This window comes from Eubalaena glacialis, chromosome 2 (assembly GCF_028564815.1).
Source record: "Eubalaena glacialis isolate mEubGla1 chromosome 2, mEubGla1.1.hap2.+ XY, whole genome shotgun sequence".
In the NCBI taxonomy this organism is placed as follows: Eukaryota; Metazoa; Chordata; class Mammalia; order Artiodactyla; family Balaenidae; genus Eubalaena; species Eubalaena glacialis.
In genome coordinates, this window is record NC_083717.1 from 120634800 (window position 1) to 120654433 (window position 19634).

General features: G+C 53.0%; 3 protein-coding genes across 10 annotated transcripts in view; 1 reads left to right on the plus strand and 2 right to left on the minus strand.

The window, feature by feature from the left end:
* Nucleotides 1-223: 223 nt before the first annotated feature.
* Nucleotides 224-1661, minus strand: CEBPE (CCAAT enhancer binding protein epsilon). Its single transcript, XM_061182373.1, has 2 exons — nt 1152-1661; nt 224-559 (listed from the first exon to the last, which is right to left on the minus strand). The coding sequence occupies exons 1-2, from the start codon at nt 1659-1661 to the stop codon at nt 224-226; spliced, it is 846 nt and encodes a 281-aa protein (XP_061038356.1).
* Nucleotides 1662-3589: 1928 nt separating this feature from the next.
* On the plus strand, nt 3590-17052 carry LOC133084285 (uncharacterized). Of its 6 annotated transcripts, XM_061180643.1 has the most exons (9): nt 3590-3614; nt 3797-3898; nt 4024-4195; nt 4805-5102; nt 5969-6091; nt 7632-7753; nt 10664-10793; nt 15442-15617; nt 15714-17052. In XM_061180643.1, exons 6-9 carry the CDS (start codon nt 7634-7636, stop codon nt 16422-16424), a joined length of 1137 nt encoding a protein of 378 aa, XP_061036626.1. In that variant the 5' UTR covers nt 3590-3614; nt 3797-3898; nt 4024-4195; nt 4805-5102; nt 5969-6091; nt 7632-7633; the 3' UTR covers nt 16425-17052. The 6 variants fall into 6 exon arrangements, with proteins under 6 accessions (XP_061036626.1, XP_061036627.1, XP_061036631.1 ...); XM_061180644.1 differs by lacking the exon at nt 4805-5102 and having other exon boundaries at nt 6069-6091; XM_061180648.1 differs by having other exon boundaries at nt 4805-6091; nt 15514-15617; nt 15714-17051.
* The window catches only part of SLC7A8 (solute carrier family 7 member 8), a 57523-nt gene continuing 44585 nt past the window's right edge, over nt 6697-19634 (minus strand). For all 3 annotated transcript variants that reach the window (XM_061180640.1, XM_061180639.1, XM_061180641.1), the window contains 6 exons: nt 19142-19265; nt 16644-16747; nt 12714-12810; nt 10866-11015; nt 9195-9372; nt 6697-8745 (listed from right to left, as the gene is read on the minus strand). In XM_061180640.1, coding sequence (XP_061036623.1) covers nt 8588-8745; nt 9195-9372; nt 10866-11015; nt 12714-12810; nt 16644-16747; nt 19142-19265 — 811 coding nt within the window. In that variant the 3' untranslated portion in view covers nt 6697-8587. The remainder of the gene's footprint in view (nt 8746-9194; nt 9373-10865; nt 11016-12713; nt 12811-16643; nt 16748-19141; nt 19266-19634) is intronic.

Sequence of the window (19634 nt, forward strand, 5' to 3'; positions counted from 1 at the left end):
ATAGTGCAGTTTTATTCAGCCACAGAATCATCAGGCTGGGGCCCGCCCTCCTCCTTGTCTTGCCCCCCGCTGCCATTTGTCCATGGTCTTTGTCTCTGACTCGGCCTGTGGGGCCTCTAGGGTGAGGGTCCCCAGGGTCAGGCTGAGCCCCGGGGGCTGGTGCCCGCAGTCTGCCAGGCGGGCTCAGCTGCAGCCCCCTACACCCTTGACGAGGTTGGCGGGCTCAGCTGCAGCCCCCTACACCCTTGATGAGGTTGGCGGCCTCAGGGATCTGGCGGAAGAGGTTGCGAAGGGTGTCCAGCTCCTGGGTCAGCTGCTCCACGCGGCTGCGCAGACGCTCATTCTCGGCCATGTACTCTAGCACCTTCTGCTGCGTCTCCAGAATGCGCCTCTTGGCCTTGTCCCGGCTCTTGCGCACCGCGATGTTGTTCCGTTCCCGCCGCAGCCGGTACTCCAGGCTGTCTTTGTTCACGGCCTTCTTGCCCTTGTGCGAGGTGCCGGCCGGTGAGGGCGCCTTGAGGAGGGGGCTGCAGGGGGGCGCGGCAGCGGCCAAAGGGGCCTGGAGGGGAAGGTACAGAGGGACAAGAGTGAGGGCTGTGGGGAAGTAGAGCAAAGGTGGGGCAGGAATCCCAGTGGTCAGAGCACACGTGGAGCGTCGGAGGGATGTGGCATTCAGAGCCAGCTCCTGGCCCCCAACAGAACAGCCACTGCTCTACCAGACGTACAGTGTCCTCTGCTCTGACCCAAACTCCCTTTCACGTCCCCACACTCTCTGAGGACACTTTCCTTCCATCTGTCTTGAGTCTCCAGTTCTATCATCAGCAGGCATTTCCTTTTCTAGAAGCAGGAGGTGACACAGAAATGAGAGGAGGGGGCTGGTGGGCAGCAGAGAAGCTGGGGGGGGGGTGCGTGCTGAGGTCAGGGCAGGTCACCTGGTCACAGGCACTGCGAGACACATTGGTTCCGGTCACACAGTGGGGATCAGCGGGGGAGTGAATTCACAGAGAAGCCAAGAGGGGTTATGACTGGGGGGCGAACACAGAGGGCTTGTGGTGGGTCGATTTCACCGAGCAACACCACACACAGACCCCATCCGCACGGGCCTCCCTCCAGCCCCTGGGTGGCGGGGAGGAGAATTGAGCCACTCTTACCTTGAGGACGCGCAAGGGCTGGCTGGGTGCTGCCAGGGCCGGGGGCAGGTGCATGGCCGTCTGCCCACAGTGTGCCACTTGGTACTGCAGAGGGTTGTAGCCGCTGCGGCTGGCCCCCCGGCTGCCCTCGGGCCCCCGAGGCTCCTCCTTCACAGCCACAGCCCTGGGGTCGTAGCTCCCTGGGGTGCTGTAGATGCCAGGCCCCAAGGCCTTCCTGTCGGGGCCGAAGGTATGTGGAGGGTAGGCGAAGGGCCGCGGGTCAGGCGGCAGGTAGTGGGGGAAGGCAGGGGTTCCAGGGCCCTTAAGGCCTCGGGCCTCAGGCGCCGGCTTCACAGCAAAGAGGTCAGAGAGGAGATGTTCCTCCCCAGACTCGATGTAGGCAGACAGATCGATGGAGGCCTCATGCTCACACATGTCCCCCAGCTCCCCAGGCCCCACTCGGGCCCCTGAGAACTCGAGTGGCTGCTGGCCAGCCCGGGGCTCGCACTCGTAGTAGGTCCCGTGGGACATGGCCGGCCCGCCCCCTCGGCTCCCCGCCCCTGGCCGCCTTGCTCTTGGGGCACCCTTTGGGATGCTCGGCTTGCTGTCTCCCCCTGCCCTAGATCTGCCCTAGATCTGCCCTCTCCGATCTCCGCTGTCACCCACTCCTGTGTGGCTTCTCTCCTCCCTCCTCTGCTGTTTCCTTTTCCTTCCTCTGTAGTCAATGCCTCTTTTCTCTTCCCTTTTTTCCCCCCACTCTCCCTGGGGTGACTCAGGGAGGGGCAGGGCACACCGCAGAGGGAGGGATGCAGGCTTTAAAGAAATGGGGCCCCTGGCCTATTTAAGCAGTTGGGGGTACTCTGGTCAGGCTCCAAGCCAGGGTTCTGAGATGCCCAGGAGCTGATTCTTCTGGGAATGCCTCCCCCTCCCTGTTGAGTCCAGGGGATTCCAGAATCCTCCTTGAGGGCAACACCTCACTCTGAGTATCCTCCTCCTTCCGACTTCCAAAAAGTCCTGTGTAGAATGAGTGCCCAGTCAGAAGGAACAGAGAAAACCCTCCTCCAGTGCTGACCCCCAGCCTGATCTGAGCTCCTCCCTGGACACGCCTCCCTCCCTCGCAGTCCCCCCCTACAGTGCTGGTCTCCACCTACCCCAGGGGCCACTCAGTTCTTTTTGTAGCCCCACCTCTCCGAGCCACTCTCCTGGGTGCAAGCCAGGCGGTCCTGTTTGAGGGGTTTAGGAAGTAGTGATAAGTCTGGGACCAAGCCATACACTAGGGCTTGTCTCATGGTGCAGAGCAGGCTCTTTTCGCTAGGCTTTTGCACAGGGTCTGTGTAACAGCCCAAGCCCTCGCGAGTTTCCAGCCCCGGCTAGCTCTAGCAGCCTGACACCATCCCTGACTGCCCAGGCTCAGCTGAGGCACCTGGTCAGGGCTTGGGCCCTGTGCCCCAGACCCTGGCAGCCCCAGGAACTGACAGCTGCACTCCTCCAGCGGCTCCAGCGCCTGGCCTGCACTGCCAGAGCCTCGGGCTGGCGCTCTGCCCCACTCGGGTCCTGAGGGCTCTGCCCGTTTCCTGTGCCGCAGGGCTCAGGCGCTCGCAGCAGCTCAGTTTGCTCTTTTTCCTTCTGCATGGCCGTTCTCTGACCTCTCTTGGGTCCACTTCCTCTTGTGAGGCTTGAGAGGCCTTCTCTTTTGTCATCACCTCTTCCTGGGGCTCTGTTTCAGGGTCTCCGGGAGAAGCCCATGGCTCGCTCTCTGCGCTTTTTCAGACGGGGGCCCCCTCTCCCTTCCCTTTTCTCTTTCCTCTGGGAACTACCCACTCCCTCCTGTCAGAGGTACCGCTGTGGCCCTGCTTTTACCTGTTGCATTTCATCTGCAAAAGGGACTATAGGTACAGTGAGAAGGAAAGGACACATAGAAATGTGTCACTGGCTCTTTTGTCACCAGCAAATGCCGTGAGTGCCCTGTGGAGGCCAGAAGGTTTTGTAAGTCGGGCACAACGAGGGCCAGGCCTCAGTGGTGCAAATGCAGAGGGGCTGTGTACAGCATTGGACGCTAAAATAAAGTATGCAGACAGAGACGGGGCTGCCTGCAAATCAGGCAATTACACCTCTATTTAGCATTCTTCCCTCCCCCTTCCCCACCCCCCCAACTCTCTGTGCACAGCTTGAGGTATTTTCTCTGAAATCCCCGACCTGGCCTGAGGAGATCTGCTTGCACCCAGGAGACAGATCTCAGGTCCCAGACCGGGAAATTTCTGCCTTCTCTCCATTTCAGAGGACCCTGTGGCAAACAGGTACCAAAGCTGAGCCGCTCCAGTTTGGCAGCAGTGCCTCAGTTAAACACCAGGTGGTAATATTGGCCCAAAATTCAGGACTCGAGGGGCCACTGTGGTGAATCAGGTGAACCGGCAGAGGGCAGCCTCCCACAGCCCTGGCAAGGGCAAGACGCCCGGAAGGAGGAAGAGGAAACATGGCTGAGATGTGGGTCTTGCAGTGCAGTTACAGGGAGAGTGGGCAGGCGGAGAGGACCAGGGCCAGGCCTTTGTCTCAGTGAGGAGGAATTCTATTCACTCCCTGACGATGAACTAGTGATGATAGTTAAGGCCTTGCATTTTCTGGTGTTATGCTTTTTCAGTCATTGAAACATACCCTTTTCCTTGCAGACCATTTCCCTGTGAATCAGATAGGAAAGTAAGCAAGACAGACGGTGTACTTATCCTTGCTTTGTAAAGGAGGAAAACGAGGCTGAGAGGCGGCCACCCAAGGTCAGGCAGGGCTGTGGCGCTGACGTGGGGGGGGAAGGGCAGGGGTCTAGTTCTTAAAACCCCCGGGGAAGAAGGGCTAGGGAAAGGGGGAGCTGTGTGACTCAGAGAGCTTTCTTTGCCCTCAGTCCGGCACCCTGGGGGAGGGGAGATGCGTCAGGAGCGGGCCAGCCGGCGCTGGAGGAAGCCGGGAGGTGTGCAGATAGGCCAGCAGGAAATGAGAACGCTCGGAGCTCCGCCGTGGAGGAGATAAGTGATCTCGGCCCCTCACCTCCCTCGCCGACGTTGCCGTGTTTCCCAGTAACCGGGGCGCTCTGGACGTCTGGGCGGGGAAGGAGGGGGCGCTGGAGGGGAAGGGGGTAGGGAGGGCAGTGCTATTCAAGGGCTGGGGGATCCTCGGGTTCTGCGGAGTTGCTCAGGAGCGGATGGACGCCCCCCCCCGCCCCGCCCCGCCCCGCCCCGCCGCGGTCACCTGGTCAGCAGGATCATTTTCTCCCTACAGCTGCTGTTGCTACCTGTGTGCATTAACTGAAACAAAGCCCCTGTAGTATCTTAATGACTTTGTAACAGGCCTCAGTTCAAATACCACCTCCTTCACCAAGTCCTTCCAACAGGGAGGCAGTGAGCATGTCAGATAGAACCTGGCTCAGATCTCCCTGTCACCTACCACTCGGTGACCTTGGGCCAGTTACTTAATCTCACTTGTAAAATGGCAGTAGTAATGCCTACTTTGTCGGTTGTTTAATTAAACTTTGAATAAGATAATGTATGGAAAGCAAGTGGTCTCAGCCAGCCAGTCTCCTTCCGGCCCTCTGACTGCCCCCTGCGGGGTTTATCTGTGTCTCCTGAGTGACACACAACCTGCAGCTTTTTCTGAAGCCTCAGTTGGACAGGCATTTTTGCACGTAGGTCCCAGGCACTGCACAGGCTCTGGGGATCTGGCGGGTCCAGCCCTGCCTGCAGACGCTCGCAGCCCAGCAGAGTGGGCAGTGATGTGTGATGTGCACACATACGTGCCATGTGCATTCTTATCTTCTTTCCCCCGAGGACTATTTGCTCCTTAAAGGTAGGTCAGATACTTTTTCAGCTAGGGTGACCACATTGCCTGAACTAAAATTAAGGACAGGTGGGTTGACACATATGAATGTTCTTACAGAGACAGTGAAACAAAATATTTGAAGTCTGTGCTGACTTGGAAAATTCAAGAGTAAGTTTGCTATTCCCATAGCGTATAGCAAAATCCTGGATACAATGGTTAGAGAAATATTTATTGTTTGACTACATTAATAAATGAATGCATAAGCAGCTGTGATTTCAGTGACCTCCAAAGGCTCCCAAATTCCCTAAGATCAGAGCGTCTGGAATTCCTCGCATTAAAGTGACTGACAGGGTTAAGACAGCATAAAGGCCCAGGTTAAAAATAAATGCATGTTGCCTAGGAGGAGACCCACATTTGCCCTTTTGAGCAGGTTGAAAAGATCAGCAAGTGTCACCTTACAAAAGAGAGGGCACCCCCAGGGACAGGTGTCTCCAGGGACTCAGAGAGGTTGGGGAGGGCTGGACTTGCTGGAATGGGGTGACATGAGGAAGCCTCGGGCAGCCTGGGGAAAGGAAAAGTGTGTGTTGGGGAACTGGGGGATCCCCAAGGGGGATGTGAGGCTTGGAGAAGGGCCTCTTGCACAAGACTGGCCTCTGCCCAGTTTGCTCTCACTCTTCTGGGACAGCCACGGGCTGGGAGATTCAGGAACCCTTTGAGATTAGATTCAGTCTTCTGTTTTCATCCCTCTAAAAGTGCTGAATAGGTTAACTGACTTGCCCAAGGACACACAGCTGTTTGGTGGCTGGGCTGGGTCTCAGAGCCAAGTGTCTGTGCCCCTGTGAATGGCAAGCCTCCAGCCTCAGTCTAGAACGCCAGCCACAAAACAGGCATGTTGGGGCCAGGCTGGGACTGGGAGTGGAGGCATCTTGCCTGCCAGTGTCCTCACAGTGTTCCAGATGGTGAAGGGTGATGTCTTAACGCACCCCTCACCCCCCCTGCCCCCGGCCCTGCCTCCTCCCCACGTCTGTCAGCAGTGCTGGCTCTGGAATGATGCTGTCTCAGGACAGGCAGCCGGGAGGGCTGCCCACAAAGGAGGGACTCCAAGCAAGGACTAATCCTGTCAACTTCCTCCAGCGATTAACCCAGAGCGCCAGGAGGTACTTGTCCTTACCTTGACTGCTTCCTCCTCTTTCCTGATCCCTCAGCCCTCCTAGTCTTCCACTCGGACAGCTGAGTGGACCCCACCTCACCTCCCAGTCCCTCCCATCAAGCCCCTGGCATCCAGCTGGGTGCTCTCCTAACTGCCTACCCACCCCCCCACCCCACCCCCACTGGGGTCTCTCCACAGGCTCAGCCTGTCCCTTCTTGATGCCTTCGCCTCTCTCCACTCAGCTTGGTGCTGTCTCTCTGTTGCCCATGTTCCCACCCTGGGTAGGGATGAGGTTCTTCTTCCCAGATGGTTTGCAGGCTCTCAGCATAATACATAGGCAGGAACTTAACACTCGTGACTTCACAGAGGCAATGAGAAAGTTTTCGGTTCAAAACGAGAGGGAGCTGTTAAAACGCGCTGGCACTGGGCCCTGGGACAGCTCGAAGCTATGGAGCACGAGGGCTTTCAGGAATGCCATCCTGGAAGGAACCTGGCAACCAAAGACCTCTCTCCTGACAGAAACAGGAAGTGCCTGGCGACTCTGTCTCAGAAGGTCATTGAATTATCAACACCACCAACTTCATTTCCATTTAAAATTTTATTACATCCACAGGAAAAAAAAAAAAAACCCTCACAAAACAAAACACAACTAAAACCTAAACCAACTCAAAGACAGAAGATTATTATCCAGGTATAACTAAAACCCTCCCCGAAAAAAAAAAAAAAACAAAACCTTAAAAATCCAAAAGAAATAAAAATGCCAGCTTCAAAAATATTTATCCAAAAAAGTAAGGCATCCACTTTACAAAAAACAATAATTGAAGGAGGCTGGAGGAATGAGAAGAGGGAACAAGAGGATGGTCCCCTGACCCTCCAGGGGCCAGCTCCAGTCTGCCTGGAGTCCACTCTGAAGGGACCACGACTCGGACCAAACCTGCATCTTACCAATGCAGGCTCAAGCAGGCCGGGTGGGAAGCTGGGAGACCCAAGTAGGCCAGGAGGACTCCCCAGGTTTTCCAGTTTCAGCAGACAGGATGGGGAGTTGGGGGAAGGGGGGAACTCCTGCTTGGGATAAAAGGATCCCAGTCCTTAGCACAACAGGTGTGGCTAGGAGGCTGCAAGGGCGCAGGGCAAACACCAGCACCTTCTCTGGAGCACAGGGAATGGCAGCCTCTGCCTGCAGGACAGGATGGCCACAAGTCTGCAAACCACAGAGAACGGGCTTTTCCGAGAGCCTCCAAAGTGGGTACCTTCTGCCACTGTCCTCTCATCTTGTCCTGGAGGCTGTCCAGACAGGACAGTGGTGTGAGCAGAAAGGAGGGAGGGGTTATCTGAGTTGGGGGAGGAACTGGCCTTCAGAATACACTTTCTCCCCAAACAGTCTCCGAGGTGATGGGATGGGTACCTCTGGGGAGATGGGAAACAGCCCTCCCTCCCTGGAAGGCTTTTCATGCCAGGTCTGACTGGAGGGCTGGAAATAAGGGGGTATTTTTAGGTCCAGTTCTTGGATGGGAGGTGACTTAAGGCTGATTTGGCTCGACTTTCAGGCATGAAGGGCTTGGGGAGACTTCACACCCCAGGAACCAAAGTCTGGAGAGGAGGAGAAGGGCAAGACGGGGGTGCCGGCAGTGCTGGCTGCCTGGGGCTGTGTTGGAGCATGACTGCAGAGGTAACAGGGTGGCGGGCTCCTTCCCATGGGGGTGGGAGGGAGGAAGAGAGGAGCTGCTTTGTCATGAGGAGAGAAACGTCCGCTACATTGGAAATAAGCAGCTTTCTGGCTTCAGGGAGCTTTGGCACTGAGTTGGGGGGAGGAGGCAGGGGCAAGGCTGGGTTTCTACAATCTGAGCCTTTCCCAATCTGTTCCACAGGCCCGGCCGGGGTTAGGGGAGGGGGCAGTCCTCCTGCCCATTGGTCCTTAGGTCAGTGGGGAGATGCTGTCCTGACAGGAACCTCACTCTGCACAGAAGGCCTAGGCTGGGGTGGGGGTGGGGGGGTGGGTGGTGGGAGGATGGGGAGGGGTGGGGCAGAGGGAAGCATCACCTCTGATGTCTTCAGTCACTGGTGAAGGGAGGGGGATTTGGGTCTCTTCAGCTGACCTTTAATGGTGACAGATTTGCTCGAGTCTGTCCCCAAGTGACTCACGTTGCTGCCACTTCTCTTGGAGCTGAGGCCTCCCTCGGGCTCAGGAATGGGGAGGGAAGGCAGTCCTGAACTCAGGTTCCTGAGGAGGCGACTAAGGGTGTGGGCCCAGGAGGGAGGGCCATGTAGGGCACCCCTGGAAGCTCCACTGCTTTAGACACAGGCCTTGGGGGTGAGAGGAGGCTGGATCTTTGGGTACAAATGTCAGTATCTTTGTCTGTAGTTTCTCACCACCCACACCCAGGTCCTGCCCCTGCTTGACAGAGGCAGAGGGGTGTGTGTGTGTTTGGGGGACCCAGGCAGGGAAGGAGGGCAGAGAGGGGGATGAAGGCGGAGGGAAGCAGCTGAGAGGGGAGGGCGGTCCTCAGGGCTCCTCTGCAGCCTTGTCCTTGGGGGCAGCGGGCTGGTAGATGGGCTGCCGCCGCTGCTCCACGTCCTCATTTAGCTCCTCTGTCCCTGAGTCCTCGTCCACCTTGGGGTACACAACCATACACATCTTCTGGCTCACCAGGGTCAGCAACTCTGCAGGAGGAGGCCACACAGAAACCAGATCAGTGCTGAGCGTCCCACCAACCTGGCCAACCAGACCAGGGCCCTTCCCAGCTCTCCAAGAGACGGCCGCCTCACCCACCTCCTCCGTCTCTGGGCAGCCTGTTTGCTGGCCACTCCTTCTCATCAAGGCTCCATGCCCACTGACCACCAATTCTAGGGTGTCCACTGGTCTCCACCCAGCCCAGGGCAGCTGCTATAGGATGGCCACTCTGGCAGGCCTAAGGTCTGTGCAGAAATATCCGCTGTTCTCCTCTCCTCAGAGGTCTCTGGGGAGGCACCTGCCCTTTCCTGTCCCCACCCTTTCTCCAGTGCTCTATGGCCCAGCCTCCTGATCCTGGTGGGGTTCCCCAGCCAGACTGCTGACCACTCTATTCCAGACCAGGGGGCCCTCTAGCCACTCAGAATCTTCAACAACTTACCAATGAACTTATTGAAACACCTGGGCTTGTGTTGCCAGTAAACACCCAGGAAATAGACAGGCACCCCTGTCAGCATGATGGCCAGGCCGGTGCCACACACCACGGGCTCCGACCACAGGCTGAAGACCAGCAGGAAGGCCCAGAACAGCAAGTAGATGATGGGGAACAGCAGGTTGACCTGTGAATCAGAGGCACCGTTACCTGTACGGATCCTATGGCCCCCAGCATCAGGGCACCTTCCCTCTTCTTCACCCACAGGGAAGCGCTTTGAGGGCAAAGCTGGGTTTCACTCAGCTCTGTGGCTCCCACACCCCGAGCCCTGATGGGGCAAGTGCTGTGTCAACAGACGTTGGCGAACGTGGGCAGTGGGACAGTTAGAGGAGTGGGGGGCCTAGGGAGGGGACAATCCTCATTGTCCTCCGAGGTGGGATCAAACAAGGCCTCATCATCCAGTTGTGTGCCTGTGGCAGCCAGAGGAGCTCATGTAGGTTGATGAGCTTGCTGGTTCATTGATATATGTTTGCTGAGGTCCTCGGGAGAAGGAGAGCAGGAGAAATGAATGAGGGGCAAGAAGGAGATGACCTGTCAGTCAGGCTCCCCTCCTCCAGCTGGCAGGATGTGGCAAATATCCCTCCCTCTCACCAGGGACAGTCCCAATTTGTTTCAAGCAGTTTCTGCCAAGACGAGAGAAATCAGGAAACCTAGTGTGGCATAAGGCAGTCCGGGGCCTTATTTACTTCAGGAAGAAGCAAACTCTGTGGGCTCCACCCGCTCTTGTGACCGCAGGTGGGAGTCCCCTGTAGAGTCTTCAAGACTCTAGACTCAGCTGCCTTTCTCCTCTCCTCTTAGAGGGATGCGTATGGTAGGGAGATGGGGTTATTCTACTTCCTCTTCTTTCTAGCAGGCTTTCTAAGAGTGGTAGGAAAGTGGCAGAGAGATTTCGAGAGCCCTTGATTCCTCAGCTGGCAGAATCTTCTAGAAGCATCTAGTCTGTGTTTCCAGAATAGGATTGTTCAGATAGCTCAGGGATATACCCTAGTCTTCTAATTTGCAGGAGAACCCATAGCACTTTGGCATATGTTGTTCTGAGCACTCCCATCTGTTCCTATCACAAATTTATTCCTTGTACAATCGAGAGGTTCACCAGGCACCCTACTATGTGCAGGGCCATAGTAGTTTAAAAAGGGAGGATCACGGAAGGCTGGAGTGGACTGGGAAGCTTCAAGGAAGAGAGGTCCTTGAGTGTGGAAAATGGTTAAAATTTGGAGAGGCAGATGGGAGAAGGAAACTCATTCCGGGATGAGACGGAGAGATTGCACGAGTGAACCCAGCTACCTGGAGGGACAAGTAGGAGACTAGTCAGGTTAGAAGGTGGAGGAAAAATCAGCTGACTTTTTAAAGACTAAGAGCCATAGGAAACAAAGGAATGACAGGATGGAAGTATCACTTCATCTAACCTATTCCTCCAGCTGCAGTTTGCTCTGGTCCTGTCCCCAGTGGAGAATGGAAATGGCTGCCCCATTCACACATGGCCTTTGCTTCCCAGAGGGTCTCCCACACTCATGGAGATGATGAGCTGCGGTCAGCAGCGAGGACAAGGTGATGTAAAAATCTGAGCTCAGCTAGAGCCAGTGGAGGAGGGGGAGGGGCCCCAAAGGGAGGTTCTCGCACCTTGATGGGGCGGGGGATGTCTGGCTTCTTCCACCGAAGAACTATCTGTCCAGCAATTGTGACGCCGTAGAAGAAGTAGTTGATGAAGCCCACATAGTTGATGAGTGTGTACATGTCGCTGGTGACAAGCATCAGCAGGGTGGAGATGCACTGGGGGGGAGTGGGAGAAGCTCATCGGTGATCAGAAAGGCATTAGGAGACTGGTCAGGGCTGTTCCCCTGCCTCTAGGCACACGATGCCATTTTATAGCGGATCTCTCAAAATGGAGACTTTACAACCTCTCCTAGAAACCCAGGTCATTGCTAACACCTTCATCACCAGGAAGTTCTTTCTCACCACATGGGTGGTAATCAAAACACTTAACCACAGATATAGCAGGTACGGCATGGGCAGTAACCAATCAGAACAGATACTGGCTGTAAACAACTGGCCTGGCCACACTGGTGGCAGCCGGCTCTGTGCCACCCTGGTCTCATTTATATTTCTTCCTTGGTTGAAGCTCAAGCTAAGTTTGTTTTTTTTTATCCCTTAGGGAAGGTTGTTAACTGCAGATTAAGGCTTTATTCTTGCCCTCATCCTCTTTTCCTGGTTGAGTCATCTAATTTATTTTTCTTCCTTCCTTTTCTTTTTTTTTCTTTCTTTCTTTTTTTTTTTTTTTAAATCATAAACAGTTATATAGCACTTCTTAAGTGTCAGGTTCTTTCTTTAGCATTCTACAAATATTAACTCATGTAACCCTCATAACATCCCTGTGACGTTTTCTTGATAGGATTCACTCTCTAACTTCAAAATCATCTCAGTGGCTCTCTCGGAACCATGTTCTTTCCCTCTGCTAATTTGTTTCAGGCCAACAGAAGGCTCGGTTCTCCTGTAAGATCTGATGGTGGAAATAATCGGGAAGATTTTAAGGGATGAAAAAGCCAGATTCTTACTGTACTTGCCTTGCAGTCATAGGCCTGCACCATTGGCTTAAACTGAAAAAAGTTTGTGGCTCACTGGGAGCATTGAGTCTTCTCCAGTTGCCTTTCACCACTAACCAACCAGGATGACCTTCTTCCTGTATCTGAACATTCTGAAATTCCCCCTAATGTTGTACTGTGAATGCCCTTCACTCCTGAGAGCTCTACTACCCTGGTCTAACTGCTTCTCTGGTGACCCAAAGTCATTTTTGATATTTTAGTCAGGATCCAGAAAGTAAAAAGAATAACCCCAAAGACTCATCAGGAACAAGTCTTTGCTCCTTCTGTTTGCCCCCTCTAAACGCTTCTACTCCGGGGTAATTCCACCTCCATTTACCATTTACCCCTCCCATCCCGAGTTTCCTTTTCTCCATTTTCAGTTTACCAGTTTACCAGTCTTCCTTTATGATTTTTCTTATTTGGTGTACCCTGAGACCAAATTTGTTTCAGTGACGTTTCCCAAGAGACTGGCAGAGCCTCCTGGAGCAGGAAGGTTGATGGGGAGGGGTGGGAGTGTGCAGTGATCAGCCAGGAGCAGAGGCCCAAAGCTGCTACCCTGGGGGTAACAGGTGCAGGGGGAGCCAAGAAAGAAGTTTCTTTGTGAGGTTGTAGAATCTTGAAGCAGCCACTTCAGTCTGACCCAAAAGTAAGGGAGAATGGAATGAGCCAGCCTGGGAACCTTAAGGTATTTCAGGACTCAGGGTCTTTCCTTGCTATATCTCTTGATGGTAATCAGGCCCATGTATATCATTTGCCAGATTATTTAAGGCCCAGAGAAATCTAGGAGCACAAGGGTGACAGGGGCGTGTGTGGGAACTGTGAACTCCCAGCTCAAAGCAGCACAAAGAGGGAGGGTGTGTGTAGGGCTGGCAGAGGGAGGGAACCTTACTGTGAAAAGCAAGGCTGGGATTGGGGTGCAGCGCTTCACGTGGATCATGGCCAACACACTGGGAAGGTGGCCCTCCCTGGCTCCAGCAAAGAACAGCCTGGCAGAGAGAAAAGCAGGTCAGCCTGCGATGGCCCATGGACCATCCAAAGATGCTTCCTCCCTAGTCCGGCTCCCTCATCCATGCCCACCTCTGCCCACACAGGAGCATCCCCCCTCCAGCCAGGTACCTGCCTTCTCGTGCACACCTTCCAGCCCACTAGTCAAATGACCCACGTTCACAAGGCAGGTGCAGGCAAACCAGAGGCAGTCAGTGGATAAGTGGATGGATTCTGGAGTGTGGAGACCCTGAGTGTGGTCTGGGTGGCTTGGGGTTACTGATGACTGTGCTGTCACTCTGTGGGTCTCTCACAAAACCTGGAGCGCTGTAGGAGTAGCCTCTCTCCTTTGCCTAAAGCCTTAATCCCTTTAAAAATGTGCCTCCTTCCTCCTCAAGGGATATAGGTTCTTTGAGACATGGGGACTAAACTGTACGTGGAAAGCCTTAAAAACATGCCTATCCTACTCAGGAAGTAGCTGCCTTTGTGGGGTGGGGAATGGGTGGTAGACCAGGAAGGGACACGTGAGAACTTGGGGGATATGTGGAAATGTTCTATATCTTGTTTTGAGTGGTAGTTACATGGTTGTCTACAATCGTCAAAACTCATCAACCTGAACACTTACGATCTGTGTATTTTATTGTACGTAAATTATACCTGAACATTTATATCCTTAAGCTACTTATTCTATTCTCCCCAAAAATCCTGAAGAAATGAATAGAGTTAGTGAAAGTTGTACATACAAAGATATTGTGATGATAAAAAAGATTGGAAATACCCTAAATGCCATAAAGTAGATGATTACATAAATTATGGTATACCTATAAAATGGAATATTATGCAGACATAATGTTTTTGAAAAAAAAAATTGATTGTGTGAGAATATGCTCACAATATAACATTAAATGAAAAAAGCAAGATAGAAAACTGTACGATTCCATACAGTATGATTCCTATTAACTAAGATATTATTTACAGACATGTAAAAACATTAAAATATCAACCAATTACCTCTGGGTGGTAGAATTATTAGTAACTTAAATTTTCTTTCTTAGATTTTATAAATTAAAAAAAATTTAAAATAGACAGGAAACTTATAATTAGAAGAAATTTTTTTTTTTTTTTGGCTGCACCACATGGCGGCTTGTAGGATCTTAGTTCCCCAACCAGGGATCGAACCCGGGCCCTCAGCAGTGAAAAGCACGGAGTCCTAACCACTGGACTGCCAGGGAATTCCCCAAAAATTATTTTTTAAGTTAAAAAAATTAAAATTTTATTTTGAGATAATCATAGATTCACATGCAGTTGTAAGAAATAATGCAGAGCGACCCTATGTATCCTTCACCCAGTTCTCCCATTGGTAACATATTGCAAAACTATACTACAATATCACGACCAGGATACTGATGTTTACAAATTATTTTTAAAAAGAGAAATTTTAACATAAAGAGCAGCCTTCTTCTTCTTTCCTCTCCCAAGAAAAAAAGAGAATACTGTAAGCTGTTAGGGAATTAGGAAATTAGGCCACTTTTCATTGGAAATTAGGCCACTTTTCCTTTTTTTCTAGGATTTTGTAGGGAAAGGAGCACCTAAGCGTTGAGAGGAAGGGGATGGTGTGAAGCGTTGAGAGGAAGGGGATGGTCACAGACAGAAAGGAACAGAATCAGCACACTGGGTGGTCTGAAGGGAACTGTCACTTTGTGATTTGTGTATGGGGGAGAGTGGAGCTAACAGCTGCGGCTCCTCAGAAGCATGGGAGTCGATTATGGTCCCAAGTACCCATATGTACACCACCAGTTGCCATCATCAACTACCTCGTCCTGTGTCACTAGTTTCATGCAGCCACATGACATTGCCCCTCTGCAGTGCAGCCTCATGCACCCAATGGAGCCCCAGGTGCTCTGTGGGCCTCACCATGCACATAACCAGGGTCCCAAGTTCACATCCCTCCTCCACATGCAGCCAGGACCAAGTGGAGTTGGCAGGTCCAACAGCATTGGCAAGTCAAGTTCACAAGAGACAATCCTTGCCCAGCTAGCCGACCACAGAGGAGACATGACATTAAGCATGACACACACGCACACACGCTCCTACTCCTCAGGAAGGATAATCCTCTCCATACCCCCAAACACAAAAGAGTAAGAGAGAGAAGGAGGGAAGGAGGCAGGAAGGGAGGAAGGGAGGAAGAGAGGAAGGAAAGAGGGAGGGATGGAGGGAGGGCGGAAGGGAGGAAGGGAGGGAGGGAGGAAGGAAGGAAGGAAGGAGGGAGGGAGGGAGCAAGGAAGGAAAGGAGAGAGGGAGGAAGCAAGGAAGGAAGGGAGGGAGGGAGGGAGCAAGGAAGGGAGGGAGGGAGGGAGGGAGGGAGGGAGGAAGGAAGGGCCAGAAGGAGGGAGGGAGGGAGGGAGAGAGGGAGAGAGGGAGAGAGGGAGAGAGGGAGGGAGGGAGCAAGGAAGGAAGGGAGGGAGGGAGGAAGGAAGGAAGGAGGGAGGGAGGGAGGGAGGAAGGAAGGATGGAAGAACCTGGGAAGATGAGTTGAGGAGGCCTGCCGGATGAGCTGTGCCTCTGAATCCGAGGCCGAGCGCACCGGGCCGCCGCCTCCTGCATGCACACATAGCTGGAACACATGCACGCAGACCGCTGCTCGGCCTACCCGAGGGACAAACCCCACTCTAAAGCGACTGGAGCCAGTCACTCTCCTTCAATAGATCCCAGAGAGCCTCATGGGTCACTGCTCTTCCACCGCTTGCCCTCGGCTGGGGCCTCCAGGTGGTCACTGCTCCTGTGTAACACGCACACGAGGTTGCCGTGGGTGAGTGTCGGAGGGTCCTGGGGTACGGGGGATGCCCACACTTCCTCTTTCTTGCCCTGGGTCCTGAAAACATGACACTCCCTTGTCATTTCACAGGAACTCCTCCCTGACGTGACGTTGGCTTTGGAAGCAGCTGAATTCAGGGGCTCACTGCTTTTGCTGTATCTTTTGAGTAGGACTGTGCCCTTGGAGGAGGGGGGCTTTCTAAGAACCCTGGGAGGACCCTTTGGACCACATCAATGGAAATCATCCAGCATCTGCCAGCCTCAACCGCCCATTCTGGAGACAGCAAAAAGGGACATTAAGAAGGGGGCAGACGTCCGGATGTGTGCAGGCAGGGGCTGGGGACTCCTGGGCCCATTCATGCTTCGGGCTTTCCTGAGTGTTTGGGGTAGGGGACATGGCTTTGGACAAATGCTTTCCTTCCGTTCTTCCCCACCCATCTCACTTCACACCCCTACCCGCGTCTCATGGGTGGCCACACAAGGGCCTCCTACGGCCACCTGTCAGCTTAACAGGGAGGAGCCTGCCCCCTCAGGGCACTCAGATGAGCCCATTCCATCTGCAATCTGGGCCCAGAACTTTCATGAGAGGCCAGCCAGAGGCCCCAGGCACGGGTCCCTCCTGGTCCCTTTCAGAGTGGGGTTCCTTTCCAGCCAGCACAGCCTGCTTCCAGGCAAGCGGGAAAGGGGCTCTGAGGCTGCAGGCAAGGCACCGTTCTGTCGCCAAGCACACAGCCTGGGGAATCCTCAGCCCTCTGCTCCTCTGGACGTGAGGTGGGATGGCGCTTCCTGCCACCGCAGCTAAAGCCACACACGTCGTGCGTCACCACACGAGCAGCACAGGCTCCTCCGTGTCCACACAGACACACGCACACGCCCTCGTGTGAGCAATCACCCCCTGCAAGGTCACCACCCAGGTGCCCATACAGACCCCCGCTGACGGAGACAAGCCCCCCACATATACACAGAGCAATATGCACAGCAGAGTGGCCTCTGGCCCAGGAAGGGCCTGGACGGCACTCACCGGGAGGAGGTGAAGAGGGACCCATTGACTCCTCCAAATGTGGACAGGGCGACGGAAATGGGCATGATCCAGGCCATGACCCCTAGGAGCTTCTCTCCAAAAGTCTGGGAGAGAAAACAAGGAGTGAGCATAAAAGGAGAGGTCACAGCCTCCCACCTGCGTGTCACTGCTGGGAATGTTCCCTCCCAAACCCACCCCTGCTGAGTCTCTCTGGCTAAAGTCCTTGAGAGGAGGGACCACAGCTTCCCTGCCCCAGCCCCTCCTGCACCCCTACTTCCCTTGGTGATGACTACACACTGGGGATTCAGTAATGTTTGGGACTGATTAACTAATGAATGAGACTGTGTATGGTGGTGATAATAACAATAAACAACTAACATTTGCTATCCTTGTTTTATGGATAATGAAATTGAGGCACAAAGCAATTAAATAGTTTGCCTAAGATCACACACCCAGGAAGTAGAGGGCCAGGACCGGAAACCAGCTGTGTGAGTCCAGGCCTCGTGTATATTATGCTAGAGCGACTCAGGCTGGGTTTCAAATCTTAGCCCAACATTTAGGAGCTGTGAGACCTTGAGCAAAGTTCTTAATCTTTGAGCCTCAGTTTTCCCATCTGTAAAGTAGAGATAAATCCTAATTCATAGAAACAGAAGATATAGTGTGGCGGGGAAGTGATAAGAACAAACCACTACGTAGGCCAAGAAAGAAAAGGTGGTGAAGCTATAGACCAGTCTTCATGTATTGAAAGGATATAGGGACTTCCCTGGTGGAGCAGTGATTAGGAATCCCCCTGCCAATGCAGGGGACACGGGTTCGATCCCTGGTCCGGGAAGATCCCACATGCCGTGGAGCAACTAAGCCCGTGTGCCACAACTACTGAGCCTGTGCTCTAGAACCCACGAGCCACAACTACTGAAGCCCGCACGCCTAGAGGCCATGCTCCACAACAAGAGAAGCCACCGCAATGAGAAGCCTGCGCACTGCAATGAAGAGTAGCCCCCGCTCACTGCAACTAGAGAAAAGCCCGCGCGCAGCAACGAAGAGCCAACGCAGCCAAAGATAAATAAATAAATAAATAAATTTATTCTAAAAAAAGAAAGGATATAAAATGTTGGGGAATCAGCCTTTTCTACATTCTCTGAGCCAAGTACATACTTGATTTATAGCACATTTATATCTATATATAATTTATAGCACATGATGAGGAAGGGGTCGTGTAGAAGAGCTGTCCTGCTGGGGAGGGTTAGTGGTCATGTGAACAGGCTGCCATGGGACAGTGGAGGGCCTCTTTTTTTATGGTCTTCAGAGATTAGACCCATGATGACAGTGGCAGGGTGGGGCTGTGGCCCAGGTGAAGCCACATGAGGGAATTGCATGGCTCCCAGGTCTTTCCCGGATGTCAAGGACCCCAATGCCTTGGACTTGTAAGATCTCTTTCCCCAAAGAGCACAAACTGCATATGCTTTTCCCTAATGAGGGAAGGAATCAAGTTGTCCAGGTGAGGATATGGAGGCAGAGAGAAACTGCGAGTCTTGTGCAAGATTATGTCTTTCTGAGGAGGAGCCCATCTCCTTTATACAATCATCATATTTAAAGTTTAAAGTGCCCTAAGGACTTCCCTGGTGGCTCAGTGGTTAAGAATCCGCCTGCCAATGCAGGGGACATGGGTTCGAGCTCTGGTCCGGGAAGATCCCACATGCTGTGGAGCAACTAAGCCTGCGAGCCACAACTACTGAGCCCATGCGCCACAACTACTGAAGCCCACGCGCTTAGAGCCTGTGCTCTGCAACAAGAGAAGTCACCACAATGAGAAGCCCGCGCACCACAACGAGGAGTAGCCCCTGCTCCCCGCAACTAGAGAAAGCTCGCGCGCAGCAGCGAAGACCCAACGCAGCCTAAATAAATAAATAAATAAATAAACAAAAGTTTAAAGTGCCCTAGATCAGGAGTTAGCAAACTTTTTTCTGTAGAGTCAGATAGTAAATATTTCCATTTTGTAGGCCATACAGTCTGTGACAATGACTCAGTTCTGCGGTTGTAGTTGCCCATCACATCCTGGCCATCCGATTGCTCCTGGGCACCTGAAGACGTGGCTTCTGCCCTGAGGACCTGAGAAGACTTCCAGTCCCACAAAGCCATGGATCAGGGGAAAGCGAGGGGGGCTAAGCCCGCAAGTCTATATCACCATTCCCGGTTTGAGGGCATGTGAGTTTGATTTCCTTCTTTCCTTTTTTAAAATTGAAGTATAGTTGATTTACAGTGTTTCAGGTGTACAGCAAAGTGATTCAGCTATATATATATTTATATATAATCTATATATATAAAGATATAAATATCTTCCTTTTAGATTCTTTTCCATTATAGGTTATTACAAGATACTGAGTATAGTTCCCTGTGCTATACAGTAGGTCCTTATTGTTCATCTATTTTATATATAGTAGTGCATATCTGTTAATCCCATACTCCTAATTTATCCCTCCCCGAGTTTGATTTCTTACCACAGCGACTGCGTTTGATGCCAGCAGCTCCTGGGGGGACATTGCAGTGACATAAGCGACATTGGCAAAGACATACACAAATGTGACCAGTGGGATGGAGATGAAGATGGCTCTGGGAAGGTTCCTGTAGAGGGAGAGGAGGTGAGAGGGGGAAGGCCTGGCACCTGGGACCACCTGCCTCGTCATGGGGTCCAGGGACTGCCTTCTGTCTTTCTGCACGAAGTTGTCCTTGCAGCCTTCTGCGATGCTCCCTCTCCCTGGGGGGTGGATTTTGTCTCCATATGGGCAGGATAATCGAAAGGAAATGAAACAGCTTAGGTTGGGAATATGCTCCATACCTGTTGATCTCTTCCTGACCAGAATCTCCACCATGCACTCCCCACCCCTCCCCGAACAAACACCTCAAGATACGAAGACCTGCCTGTCATGAGACAGATGAGTAAGATGCCTGGAATCCTCTCAGGGCACATTTCATTCTCTAAGGCAGTGGTGT

Excerpts from the sequence above, each read along its gene's own strand:
- CEBPE (XM_061182373.1), bottom strand. The coding sequence starts at position 1,661 with ATGTCCCACGGGACCTACTACGAGTGCGAGCCCCGGGCTGGCCAGCAG. Across the intron at positions 560-1,151 it reads AGCCCTTGCGCGTCCTCAAG|GCCCCTTTGGCCGCTGCCGC; the intron begins GTAAGAGTGGCT and ends CTTCCCCTCCAG.
- LOC133084285 (XM_061180643.1), top strand. The coding sequence starts at position 7,634 with ATGAAGGGCTTGGGGAGACTTCACACCCCAGGAACCAAAGTCTGGAGA. Across the intron at positions 7,754-10,663 it reads GTTGGAGCATGACTGCAGAG|CTGCAGTTTGCTCTGGTCCT; the intron begins GTAACAGGGTGG and ends CTATTCCTCCAG. Across the intron at positions 10,794-15,441 it reads CGGTCAGCAGCGAGGACAAG|ACCGCTGCTCGGCCTACCCG; the intron begins GTGATGTAAAAA and ends ACATGCACGCAG.